The sequence below is a fragment of the Rhinoderma darwinii genome, chromosome 2 (assembly GCF_050947455.1).
Source record: "Rhinoderma darwinii isolate aRhiDar2 chromosome 2, aRhiDar2.hap1, whole genome shotgun sequence".
NCBI classification, from domain to species: Eukaryota; Metazoa; Chordata; class Amphibia; order Anura; family Rhinodermatidae; genus Rhinoderma; species Rhinoderma darwinii.
Window position 1 is genome coordinate 107,905,797 of NC_134688.1, and position 14,250 is coordinate 107,920,046.

Consider the following 14,250-nt stretch of genomic DNA (forward strand, 5'->3'; position numbering starts at 1 on the left):
AATTAACATTAAAATAAGTCTCAATACATAAAATATACACATTCAGTAATGGCGCGCACAACAATTTTTTTGCATCATTTGACGTGTACGCTGTAAAAAAATTCAATAAACACGGCTTTCTTTCACTTATTAATGTGAGGTGCGATGAATATAACCTCCATGTGCCTCACATTAATAGTAATTAACCCCATCATGTACCTCGCACATTAACCCATTATGACTGAGAAACATGATGGGATTAATTACTATTAATGTGAGGCGCGTTCAAAATTCATCACACGTCGCGCCTCACATCAGAAAACGGAAGAATTTTTTTTTTATTATTGTTGGCAAAAGTATCGAAATTGGTATCGAAATCGCAATACTAAACGAAGTATCGGTATCGAAGTCCAAATTCTGGTATCGTGACATCCCTAGTCAGCATAGCCATATGAGGGCTTGTTTTTTGCGGAACAAGTTGTAGTTTGCCATGGCAGAATTTATTGTACCGCATAATGTACTGGGAAGCTGAAGAAAAATACGATTATGGCGATACCAAACTTATATGTTTTGTGTTTTACCACTTTTAATAAAAAACAAACAACTATTTGCGAAAAAAATGTTTTGTCGCTATGTTCTGAGAGCCATAACTTTTTTTTAATTATTATTATTCAGTCAATCTAGCGCTGTGAGGCTTCATTTTTGCGCGGCGAGCTCTAGTTTTCACAGATACCATTTTGGAGTATAGGAGACTTGGCTTGCATGATATACTGCAATACTAATGTATTTCAGAATATTGTGATACTGACAGTTTCCTTTTGAAGCCCTGCAAGAGCCCTGACCACGGCATTTAAGGTATTAAACGGACGGAATCAAAGTGAACTTTGATTCCGCCCGCTGGGGTGAGGTGTCGGCTGTGTAACGCAGCCGTCACCTGCCGAGTATGGGGTGCGCTCAGCCTGTGAGCGCGCTCCATACTTCCCCTTGGCGACCACAACGTAATAGTACATGGCATGGCGCCAAGGTGTTAATGTCTTAATGTTAAACTGTATTGTAAACTTGAGTTCCTTGCAACACTGCCCAACAGTAAGCCACTACAAATCATATTTATCAAACGGCTGAGATTTGCTTTAAGCCTCTTATGAAATTTTTGACACTTCAGATATTTTTCCAAGCACTGTGCAACTATTAAAGGTGCTGTCTGAAACTATATTGATATTCTCCCCCCCCCCCCCCCCAAATCTGTGACCCTTCAAAAAAAACACTATGTAATACACTTCTATGTGAAGAAGTGGCATTTAGTATAACTTGTAATTATTCATTTCAATTCCTGCTTATTTTGGGCTTAAAGAGTCTCTGTCACCAGTTTAATACGTCTCTATCTCCTACCTAATCTAATAAACGCTTTGATGTAGATAACTATTTTTGTTTTTTTAAACATTTATTATTGACAAAGTTCGGATCATTTTTAGATTTCTGCTATTTTTTTTAGTTTCACTAAGTGGGCGTTGTTAAGAAAATTGTATGACGCTGACCAATCAGCGTCATACACTTCTCTTCATTCATGCCCAGCTTTATTCACAGCACAGCGGAGCGACTGTAGAATGACCAGACATCGACTCCAGCCGTGCCAGGACTGCTGCTGAGGAGGATTATTATCCTGGCACGGCTGGAGTCCATGTTCAATGTGGCAGGTTCTCTCTTTAACCCGTTAGTGACCGGCCCATCGTGTTTCTACATCGGTCACTAACGGGCCTTATTCCGATGCCATAGACTTTTTACGTCGCGGCATCGGAATAAGTTAACAGAGCAGGGAGATGTCAAATCTACCTGCTCTCAGCTGCCAGAGGCTGCTCTGCCGGGTGAGATAGATATTCGTATCGATCTCACCCGTTTAACCCCTCAGATGCGGTGCTCAATAGCGAGCACCGCATCTGAGTGGTTTTGGAGAGAGGGAGAGAGCTCCCTCTCATCCCACTGACACCCGGCGATACGATCGCCGAGTATCTGTGTCTCTAATGGCAGCCGGGGGTCTAATAAAGGCCCCCAGGCTGCCTGGAGTGAATGCCTGCTAGATCATGCCGCAGGCATGACCTAGCAGATGACTGTCCGTGTTAAACGGACAGGCAGTAATACACTGCAATACAAAAGTATTGCAGTGTATTATAAATGCGATCGCAGAATCGCATATTATATAGTCCCCTAGTGGGACTAGTAAAAAAGTGAAAAAAAAGTTTAATAAAGTTAATTTAAAAAAAAATGTGAAAAAAAATGAAAAACCCAGCTTTTCCCCTTATAGAATGCTTTACTATTAAAAAAACAAAATAAAGTTAAAAAGTTACACATATTTGGTATCGCCGCGTCCGTAACGACCCGACTATAAATCTATTACATTATTTAACCCGCACGGTGAACGCCGTAAAAAACTATGGAAAAATTGCTGTTTTCTGTGAATCCTGACTTTAAAAAAAATGTGATAAAAAGTGATCAAAAAGTCGCATCTACTCCAAAATGGTACCAATAAAAACTACAAGTCTTCCCGCAAAAAAAGCCCTCACACAACTGCATCGGCGAAAAAATAAAAACGTTACGGCTCTTCAAATATGGAGACACAAAAACAAATAATTTTGAAAAAAACGTTTTTACTGGGTAAAAGTAGTAAAACATACAAAAACTATACAAATTTGGTATCGTTGCAATCTCAACAACCCGTTGAATAAAGTTATTGTGTTATTTATATCACACGGTAAACGGCGTAGATTTAAGACGCGAAAAAGAGTGGCGAAATTTCAGGGTTTTTTCTATTTCCCCCCCAAATAAAAGTTACTAAAAGTTAATCAATAAATATGTCCCCCAAAATGGTGCTATTAAAAAATACAACTTGTCCCGCAAAAAACAAGACCTTATACAGCTATGTCGACGCAAAAATAAAATGGTTATAGCTCTTGGAATGCGACGATGGAAAAACGTAAAAAATGGCCTGGTCATTAAGGGGTTAAGCTCGTGTTTTGTTTTGTTTTTATTATATAACTCAACTCTATCTTTGTTCATTTTAGCTTGATATGTAGTGAGCTGGACAATGTAAGCACAAAAGAAGAGGAACAAGTTAGCCCAGATGAAGGAGAGCCAGACATAAAACGAAGAACTAGAGGTGATTTATATGAAAAAAATTGATCTGCCAGTTGTGCGATCATTAACCTGGTTTGCAAACATTTACATATTACTAGTTGTGTAAATTAGTAGTTTTGTTTTTTGGGGGTGTTTAAGGAAGAAAAATCAAAAGAAACAAATCTAAATGTCCACCATATCAGATCAGCTCTATATCTAATAGCGATATCATAGCAAAAAGAAGTGATTTTAATATGGGCATAAGAGGTTTTCACTTTGCCTGTGTAATATTTCCCATTACGGGCCACCACTTATGGAAAAGTGCGAGTCCCGCCATTTTTCTCCTCTGCGATGCATGACTGCCTCCAGGCCAAGCATCTGTAGACATCCAGCCATCTTAGCCACCGTCCGCTATGCCAAAACCTAATGCAGACGACAAACCAAAAATAGCGCATTCCCCCTCTAGGGTTGTCGGTGACCTCTCCAATGTCACGAGTTTCATGATGGGAATCTTGGTTCGCCTCGCTGACCAACCTTCTGGGGACTCCCCTTACACGTAGTCTTCCTGGAGCAGGCCTCCTAAACGGGTCAGATCTGCACGGTCTCCTCCACTCTCGATATCACCTGAGTCATCAGCCTCCCCTCTAGGAGACCAAACTGACACTCCTTTCCCTCATTGGGGACCCTTGTCCAAGTGTGAACTCTCGGATTGGGCAATTCTCGTTGTTTTTTTTTCTTTCAGTCTAAGGTGGTCTCCTTCCATCTTAATGAGGATATTGTTTTGCTGTTCTTATGCCCATCTCTGGTGCATTTTAAGGAACACTCTATCTTGGTCTACCGGCACAAAGGGAAGGAACTCCTGTTCCTGATTACAGCCTACTCCACTTGGGCAGTTGGGGCTTCCTGGGATGTATGCCATTAGGCTTCGGCTCTAGCCGGTTGTCTTTGCACACGTTCACCAAATTTTACAGGGTGCATACCTTATGCGTCTGCAGATGCTTCCCTTGGTTGCAAGGCATTTGTGGAGTAGATGCTTATGTCCTTTCGGGACTTAGACCATGAAACTACCCAAAGCATTCCACATGGGTGTGTCACCCAATGAGGTGAGCGAGAAATTATAACTTTTTGAGTACTTGGCGTAAAATCCTTTTCTTGTCCAGCCCATTGGGGACACAACTCCCACCCTTTTTTGTTATGAAGTTCATAAGGTTGTCTGTTGGATATGCTTTTCTTCTTTGGGTATGATATTTTTACCTTGTGTTCTGCTTCTATTAGTTCAGTGCCTGTAGGTGGGGCCAGCAGTTATTTTTTTTTTTCATTCTTCGTATCACGCCTTTTAGCGGCAACAGCATATACTCATGGTCTGTGTCCCCCAATTGACTGGACAAGAAAATAATTTTATGGATTTAGGTGTTTTTTTTTTTTTTTTTAGGCCAATGACCTTTGTTCTGTTTGTTCGTGGTTCCCTGCTCCAACTATTGAACTAAACTTTAGCATTGTACCTTTTTTTGTTTATTTAATTTTTTTTCTACATTTTAAAATCCTAATTTTGTTTTTTGCATCAGATTATAAAAGAACCAGCTTGGCTCCATACGTTAAAATATTTGAACAATTTCTTGATAAACTTGACCATTCCAGAAAAGGAGAGATGCTGTTAAAAAGTGGTGAGTAGATGTGTGTACTTGGAGTATTTTCAACCACCAGTTGCCACTTAACTGGCCCATTCATTCATGTTTTTCAAGACTATCGTGCAAATGAACTTCTAGTAACAAGTGGCAGCTATGACTGCGACACCTAGTAATTGATTAAAAAATACTTCTGTTACTTTAATCAGGAATTAATGAGACCTTATAATGGATGCGCTATGAAAAAAAAATAAATTGGAAAAAACCAAGGAAAGAAAGCCATAAAAAGCCGACCTAAAAAAAATTTAATGCTAGTTTCAATAACTTATGCATGAATTGCCACATGAGCTTACACATTGTTGAATTTTTAAAATATTTATTTCTTGCTTTTCCGTAAGATTACCATCTTTTTGTTATAGTTGTAAAAAGGTAACGACGTTGCCATAGTAGAATTATACTAAATACAATGGTTTCGGGTTTTTTTTTCACCTTAGATCTAAAGAAAGAGTTTTGATGTTCACGAAAGCATCACCTGGCTTGGCGCTCTGCTTGTTGCTGGTTGTAATCCAAGGATTCGTGCATCTTCAAGAACTCTGGCTCCCCTCAATTACTACAGACATTTTATTCTATCTATAAAGAAGAAACCGGTTTTACTGCTCTGACAGCTAAACGACTTAATGTCTTTATAGGACATTGGATGCCGTTTTCTAATCCTCTTAAAGGTCAATTTAATTCTGGGTGACGTGACTAAAATAAATGGCCTTCTACGTGTAAAATAATTGACCGCATTCATTTAGGTGAAAGAACTTGCATCTTTATGGTCACATCCAACTCAGAACAAATGGCCTGATCAAATAAATGATATTATAGTTTAGTACAATTTCTGTTCTTGCATGTGTTTCGATCTTATAAGTTGGTTGTCTCAAACAATTGTGTATGTTTATATCCAGCATCGGTATACATATATTGGTGTGATGTATTGTATAGGCATTCTAAGGATGTAATCTATTGTTTTTTTGATTTCTCTATCCCCACAGACACTCCTATGTGTATTTACATAGATTACATCCACTGATTAGGAATTGGTACAGTTGCTATTTGGAATTTAACAGCCTTGTGCTGGCAGGCACAAATATATGTGCTTCGCTGTACATGGCCATGCACTCGTCAATAAATTTTTTAAGAACTTTATGAATATCCTCAATACTATACAATGTACCTGAGGTTCACAGTGGATTTCACACTTTTCAATGTAGAAGGGGTAAAATCCACAGCGAAATTCCATATGTAACACATGCAGATTATGTGGAGTCACTGCTGAAAATCAGCAACAACTCTGCTGTGTGGATACCCATAACTAGTTTTTTTAGGTAAAATATTCTACACTGGAAACTATTACCAATGCTTCCCACCAAGAGAATATGGACTAGGCTTGTAAGATACTTCCTAGAGATTTAGAAATTAAGTTACGTACCTAGGCTTTGCATGGAGGGATTGAACTTTGGTAGGTATGCAACAGAATTGGCACGTATTCATAGTCATTAGTACAACACCAGTATTGCAGTGCTGCTGAAAAATTACGTACACAGCCTATTTTTAAAACGCAGTTTTTCTTAAACCAGATTTATTGAAGATTCAAATAAACAAAGGACATTACACATCTTCAACATAGTACAAATCTGAACTAGTTAACATGTGTCACAATATGTACGTTCATCCATAAAACCTAATAGTCTGATAAATTATACAGTCACGAAGTGCAATAAGACATAGCAACGTATCGATGTATACTAAAAACGCACATAAATTGACTTGCGGTGCGGTTTCTTCAACTGCAGCATGTCCATTAATGTTGCAGAAACGCAGCTCTTCTATTTTTGCGTTTTCCCATTGAATTCAATGGGGTGCTTAAAGATAACCTTTCATCTGCCCATACATGTGCAGTGTGTAATGGGCAGGGCTGGACAAACCCTAGGGCACTTCACATTTTTTTTTTCCTCTACCCTCCTCCGTTATTTAGATATCGGTGCTGTTATATTTGGCACCCGATATTTAAATAACCGACTGAACTTTCAATGGGGTGTGTAATGGCAAGGGGGCGTGTTACTATGGCTGTGCCCCTGTCCAATCAGATACGGAGAGTGGTACAGCAAGATAGAGGAGAGTGCGTGCGCACGCTCACTCTTCCGCTGTCAAGATCAGTTTTCTGCCGAACTGTCAAGGGGGCGTGTCACTGCTACGGACAGTGTAAGAGCTGGAGAGGGGAGAGCGTGCATGCGCTTGCACTGTTCGTAGTGTGACACACCCCCTTGACAGTTCGGCAGACAAAGTACAAGACTGATCTCTCGCAAGAGCTGAAGAGAGGCGAGCGCGCATGCCTGCTCTAATCTCTCCAGCTCTTACACGGTCTGTAGCAGTGACACTCCTCCTTGCCAGGTCGGCAGAAGACTGATTTTGACAGCTCAAGAGAGCGAGCGTGCGTGCGTGCGTGCGCGCGCGCGCACACTCTATCCTCGTTCGTGCTGTAACACTGTCCGTATCTGATTGCACAGTGTCACAGCCATAGTAACACGCCGCATTTCTATTACACACCCCATTGACCGTTCGGGGGGTTATTTAAATATTGGGTGCCAAGTATAACATCACCGATATCTAAATAATGGAGGTGGGTAGAAAAAAAATGTAAAGTGCCCCAGGGTTTATGCAGCCCTGCCCATTACATGCTGCACATCTATGGGGAGGTGAAAGGTTCTCTTTAAATCCGCAACAAAGTGGTGTGTGTTTGTTTGAGACATTTGCAGCGGAATCACAGCGATTCCGCAGCGGAAATCGCAAGTAAGAAAAAAAAAGATGTTATACTTAAAGGTATACCCAGAGTTTGCTGCTTCTCCAGTCAGGCCTCCTGGGATGACGGTTCATGCCATGTGACCGCTGCAGCCAATCACAGGCTGCAGCGGTCACATGATCTGCAACCTCATCCCAGGGAGGCCAGACTGCGTGTACTTTTATTAATATTTTTTTTACACTTATGGAAAAAATGGTTTAATTTTTTTACTGTCATTTTTATTTCACATTTATTACTTATTTTTTTTAGTCCCGCTAGGGGACTTTACTATGCGATCTTTGGATCGCTCCTCTAATGCTTTGAGCAGAAGACCGGCTGTCATTAGACAGCTGAGCCCCGGCTCCAGCCTGCACGGGACGCCCGTGCAGGACTTAGACTGGGCTGCCGTGAAAAGGTGTCGGGGGGCCTAGCCTAAGGCCCCTTAGTGACTGCCGTGAAAAAGTGTATTGATGGTATCTAAGGGGTTAATTTACCGGCCACATCCTAGAAATGGAAATGTGAGAGCACTGTCCCAGCTTCAGCTTTTAGGTCTCTGACGAGTGCACAGTCCAAGTTTAGGATGGCAATTTCCCTAAATAAAGGGGAGATGGGGTAGAGTTATTAATGTAAGTTGATATTACCAGCAGTAGAAATGGGTGAAGTGCTTCATATTTTAAACTTGCCTTTTAGGCTATGTTCACACAGAGTATTTTGCAGGAGGAATTTCCTCTAGCAAAATCAGTTCAGGTTTTACCTGAGCGGTTTTTTACAAGTGGACGCGGTTTTTGAAGCGTTTTTTTAAAGACATCCCACAGGAAAAGGCTGTACTTCCCAAGAGGGAAAAAACTCCTCCCAGTCTTCACAATCGCCATTACACACAGTGTTGTTGGAGAAACAGAACAGCTATGGACCAAAATGAAGAGCAGCACAGCAGTGTGGCATTACCACAGCCACGAGTAAAGGTGAGGAGGCGTGAGATGCGCCTCCTCATGAAGGTGTTGATCAACGTCGTGCGTCGACGTCGCTTGCGTCAGGTAAGTTTTTACAAACACTTTTTCTACGCTGCATTATCAAATGTCAGACAAAGCATTCATTTCTGTTAAACGCTTAATTTTTTTCAGGAGGAAGAGTGACGCAGAGAACGGCACCGTCGGTACTGGGTACACCCCATAAATGAACTTCGGCCACAGAGGGGACATATTGGAAATCTCTACGCAGAACTGCGATGGTGAGATTTGTTTGATTTTGCAGTTGCAATTCTAAAAATATGTGAAGAGCGAATTATGATCATGTCCATTGTAGCAATAGATGATGTGATTCCACGGCATCCAGGCCATTAGCGGTGTTGTAACTACCATGGGGTACACTGCATGAGGGTGCCCGTGCCGTCCTCCAACACCGGCCCCCCCATGCCCGTAGATGCCGCTAGCATCTGATATGGCCACACTACATTGAATAGTATGTGCTTCCTTGGACGCATATACTATTGAACAGTATGGTATAGCAGGGAGGACATCTTTGTACTGCATCTTTATCATGTGCAGAGAATGGATCCCAGCATTTTAGCGGTGTGATGCCATCACCGCATCACGCTGGTCTATGCAAGGATCCCGTTGGTCTTGATGTTGTGGATCAGCTTAGTTGATTGCCTAGATGAGTATTAAATATTTTTAGTTTTTTTTGGGTGGCGTGGCTGTATGTCGCTATCTACAATGGTATCTGTATGGCACTATCTACAAGGGGTAGTTGCGTGTTGCTATCCACAAGTGGGTTGTGACACTGTCTACTCCAGGGGGGGCTGTTGTTTATGTTTGGCAGGGCTGAATGTGAAAACTACATTAAATATAACTTACAAATGCTTAATCCATACTTTTTTTTTTTTTTATTTACAGCTATCCTGAGAAGTTTTTTGATTTCATCAGATTGACAATAACTGCATTCGATCGACTGGATGAAACCCTGCAGTGCCATTTGATGCGCCAGGACACCACCATGAGGAAGGCCATCTCTCCTACGCATAGGCTGCTAATCACATTGCGGTGAGTTTCAAAAGAAAACAAAAAAAACTTGTGTGTTTTGCCTTCTTGACCATCGATTCAATGTGTATATTACTGGGTATGGTCAAGATAGGCTTGTATATACGCGATTGATCCTTGGTCTAATTTTATTCTTTCTCTCTCTCTTTTTCAGATTTTTGGCAACTGGGGAGAGTTACGCATCTCTGCACCTGCAATTCCGGGTTGGTAAATCTACCATCTGCGGAATTGTGAGTAGTACATGCCACGTTATCTGGCAGCACTTACAGCCGATTTCGATGCCCAGTCCGACCCAGGAGACTTGGTTGCGGGCAGCAGCAGGCTTTCAGTCTGTGGCCAATTTCCCAAACTGCATAGGCGCCGTCGACGGTAAGCACATACGTGTGAAGCAGCCACCGCACTCAGGATCACATTACTTCAATTACAAGAAGTACTTTTCTGTGGTCCTGATGGCGGTGGCTGACTCCTCGTATAAGTTTGTTGCTATTGAAGTCGGCGCCTATGGCAGTACTGGGGACTCCCGGGCGCTACTGACATCGACATTCGGCCAGCGAGTGCTGGTAGATCAGGTGACTGCCCCCTCCAAGACCTCTTCCGGGTACCACGCATCCATTCCCTTTCGTCATGGTAGGGGATGAGGCTTTTCCGCTGATGACCAACCTGCTGCGCCCATACCCACGAAGGGGACTGGATGCCCAGAAGAGAGTCTTCAACATAAGGCTGAGCCGGGCACGACGCTTCGTGGAGTGCACCTTCGGGATCATGAGTAGTTAGTGGAGGGTCTTCACCTGTGCAATGCAGTTGGATCCCGGAACAGTTGACATGGTTATTAAAGCTGCCTGTGTGCTCCACAACTATGCTCGGGACTATGACAGTTTGGACATTGGCGAGGAGCAACAGGCAGCTTTTCGTGACATACCTGGCAATTTGTTTTTTTGGCCGTTCATCCAACCGTGCTGTACAGGTGAGAGATGGCTTTGCGGACTACTTTATGAGTCCCGAAGGTGCCGTGCCCTGGCAATTTGCATGTCTTAGCGAAGAGCAGCCTGTCCAGGATTGATGTTTCTCCTCGTGGGTCCCATCCAATCTCTCAGCATCCAGCCTGCTATCAAGTTTCTTCTTCCGGCTTTGTGTCCTGTCGATTACTTAGACTTTGATGTGAATGCCTTGTATACTTTATTAAAAGTTAATTTTTGTTTGTAATACATGTGTTGTCGTTTTTTTTTCTGCTACGTTTCTATGAAGGCCTTGTTCACACGTATCAGAATTTGTTCAGCAATAGCAGCAGACTTTCCGCTGCAGAAATTCTGTGGACTTACCACATTAGAAATTGCCGTGCCGTGGCCAAAAAAATAGACCATGCACGTCAAGTTCGGCTTTCATTTTTTGGGCAGTGTGTGTATGCGATTTGTTCAATCTCATACACTTTGCTGCTACTGTATTCAGATGCGTATTTCCCATCCACATTTCTGTGTGGCAAATACGCAGCAATTCGGATACGTGTGGACAAAGTCTTTTCTGTGTGACCAGGACACTGTACAGTTGTGTTGTTGCTGAAATGTACCTTATGCTTCGTTCACATCTGAGCAGACACAAAGTGACACCGTCAGAAAACAGAGGTTTCCATCTCCATCACTATTAATTGAAAAGGTGACTGAGCCGATGCATGTGGTTTACGTTTGGCTCATTTGTGCACAACATCAGTCATTCAATGCACAAAAGAGCTAAATGTAAACCACAGGCACCGGCTCCGTCACCATATCAATCAAAGTTGATGCAGACGGAAACCTCTGTTTTATGACGGTGTCACTTTGTATCTATTTGTAGTCCCGTTCAGAGGGAAAACTACCATGGAAATTAAGAACGGGACCCCAATACAGATCTGAAGGAAGAAAACCTAAATAGAGTGGATTAAGCATAATGTCATGTTTTCACATGAGGGACATTTATGAGCTATCCGCTAGATATGTCATTAATGTCAAGACAGATGCCGTTTCCAGGTCTTGTACGCACACCTTACATTTATGACATATTCCGTAGATGTATCGTAAATGTGTCTCGTGTGAAAACATTAAAAACCCAATTTAACGTTAAAATAAATAGACACACACACAATGTAACGAAATAATTAAATAAAACTTTATTACAAAACAAGTAATATCAAAAAGCAACGGATCCCTTGCCATAATTTACCGCAATTTTAAACTTGGCAACAAAAACAAAACATAGGCAACGTCACCCAGAGGTGAACTACAAATTGTAATACCGGGGTGGTGTGATGGGGTTTGAGCACGAAGGATGTTGTCCAGTGCTGCGAGGGTGGTAAGAGTCAAATGTTTGGTAACATTGTCGGTCAGCATTGGGCTGGGGAGGAGCGGGGTAAGTGGTATACTGGGGTTGGCTGTGGGTGGCGGTGGTGGGCGCGCCCGAAAGTTGAGCCATATGGAGCTGTATGTCCTGCCGGAAATGGCTAAGAAAAACACAGAGTTCCGGCAGGGAGGGGGCGTTACAGAAGTCTGCCGCCACGGCGTGACAAAAGGCAATAAAATGATCTTGCCTATCTGTTGGCATCTTGCGGCAGGAAGATGCCAACGCGTACCCAAAAAAATCAAATTTATCATCGCCGTCCACCCTCTGGATAAGGGAGATGGCCTCAGACTCCACATCCAATTGCCTGTCCCTTACCCGGGGGGTCCTTCTGCGCACCCGCGTGGAAGAGGTGCTGGTAGTGGGGGCGGGATCACTGACCTGGGTGGCCACAGGGGGGGCCTCACGCTGAGACACTGTCAAGGGTGAGGAGATAGGTGTCTCATCCCCCAGCGGCATGTCTGTGGCCACCAAGTATCCCGCAAGCTGATCTTCCCCCTCCGCTTCATGCTGGGTCGATGTTGAAGGAGTGGGTTTCCTCTCTATCTGCTGCTGCTCATCTTGGGTGGCAGGGGCCTCTGGCTCGTGAAAATTGCCAGCAGTTCTGTTGAAAAAAAAAACATTAAGTACCTAGGAGAATTGGTTTGGGAAATTAAAACATAGGCATTAATACTTACGGCCGTTGTCCCCTGCTAGGCAAGATGAACAGCAGCTCTTCGTAATGAGGGACCTTAGGTTTTTTCAATGGAGAGGTCCCACTCCTCTCTGTCTTCCGCACCTCCTTCATAAAGCGGTCCCGCACACTCTTCCATCGTTTCTTTACATCGTCCGCTGCAACGACAAAAAAACATTTCAAAATAGTTGTCAAAAACACATAGCATGTGGAAAAAAAAATGCAGTTCCAAAAAAAAAAAAAACTCACCGTTACGCACTTTTTGGGCAGGTGAAAGACTGCTCCAGTCCGGGTACAGTGCCTTGCAGATTGCTGTCCATGCATCCTCACGGACATTACGGTCACTATACCCGTCGTCGCCCTTGTCCCATAGGCAGGGATGTGACTGGACCTGTAATAACATATAATTGAAACGTCAGTTTATTTACTACATGCAAACACAAAGTAAAAACATTAGCGCACATGCATCATCATTGAAATCAATGGTGATGCAAAGGGAATCTGTGCTTTCTGTTTGACTTTCCGTTGTGGGGTTCCACAACGGAAACCTCCGACGGATGGGACCCCTGAACGGAAAGCCAACGCTGATGTGAAACACAGCGCTAATGTGCACAGGTACACATGAAGAAACATTGACTACTCACTTCATGTATCAGTTTCCCGACGTTCATGTCCATACGATGGTACGCCACTTGAGACATTTTGGTACCTGAAATGTAAAAAACAATATTTAGTAAAATGAAGCTCATTAAATATTTAAAAACGAATTTAAAAAAAAAACATTTTTTAACCCCTTCCCTCTTTGGCCGCTTTTGACCTTCCTGACAGAGCCTCATTTTTCAAATCTGACATGTTTCACTTTATGTGGTAATAACTCCGGAATGCTTTTACCTATCCAAGCGATTCTGAGATTGTTTTCTCGTGACACATTGCACTTTATGTTACTAGCAAAATTTGCCCAATACATTCAGTATTTAATTGTAAAAAACACCAAAATTTAGCGAAAAATTAGCATTTTTCTCAATTTAAATGTATCTGCTTGTAAGGGGTACAGTGAGCAGTTTGACCCCACAGGTGTTTTACAGAAATGAATACGCAGTGGATTGTGCAAAGTGAAAATTGCAATTTCTCCACTGATCTGCCCATTCACCGCACAATATGTTGTGCCCCTAGAGAATCTTACCCCATAAATTGTTAAGCGGGTTCTCCCGGGTATGGTAATGCCTTACTTGTGGCCATAAATTGCTGTTTGGGCACACTGTAGGGCTAAGAAGGGAAAGACCGCCATTTGGAGCATGGATTTTGCTTGGTAAATAGTTCTGTTTGGGGTTTTGCTGGTATTTCCGTTTATAATGTGGTGGCATATGTAATCTGTGCGGAGTCCATCAGGGTATATGTAATCTGTGCGGAGTATATCAGGGGCATATGTAGTCTGTGCGGAGTCCATCAGGGCATAATAAGAGGGTATAATAATGGGGTAAATAATACAATTATCCATAGATGTGTGTTACACTGTGAAGCGATCCGTTATGCGCAGGCCGGTGTCACACTGATAAACGGTTTTCTTTCTTATCCCCCTTTTGTAACGCTCTGAACCTTTTGGGGACTTTTTCTCCTTCGTAGTTTGGGAAATATTAC

The 14,250-nt window shown here is 42.5% G+C and overlaps 2 protein-coding genes across 5 annotated transcripts in view; both read left to right on the forward strand.

Moving 5' to 3' along the window:
* The window catches only part of PRIM1 (DNA primase subunit 1), a 34,209-nt gene extending 28,623 nt beyond the window's left edge, over positions 1-5,586 (forward strand). Inside the window, exons 11-13 of the mRNA XM_075852025.1 lie at positions 3,036-3,130; positions 4,653-4,751; positions 5,207-5,586. Coding sequence (XP_075708140.1) covers positions 3,036-3,130; positions 4,653-4,751; positions 5,207-5,226 — 214 coding nt within the window. The 3' untranslated portion in view covers positions 5,227-5,586. The remainder of the gene's footprint in view (positions 1-3,035; positions 3,131-4,652; positions 4,752-5,206) is intronic.
* NACA (nascent polypeptide associated complex subunit alpha) overlaps positions 1-14,250 on the forward strand; it is a 495,234-nt gene that overhangs the window by 378,755 nt on the left and 102,229 nt on the right. The window lies entirely within an intron of this gene.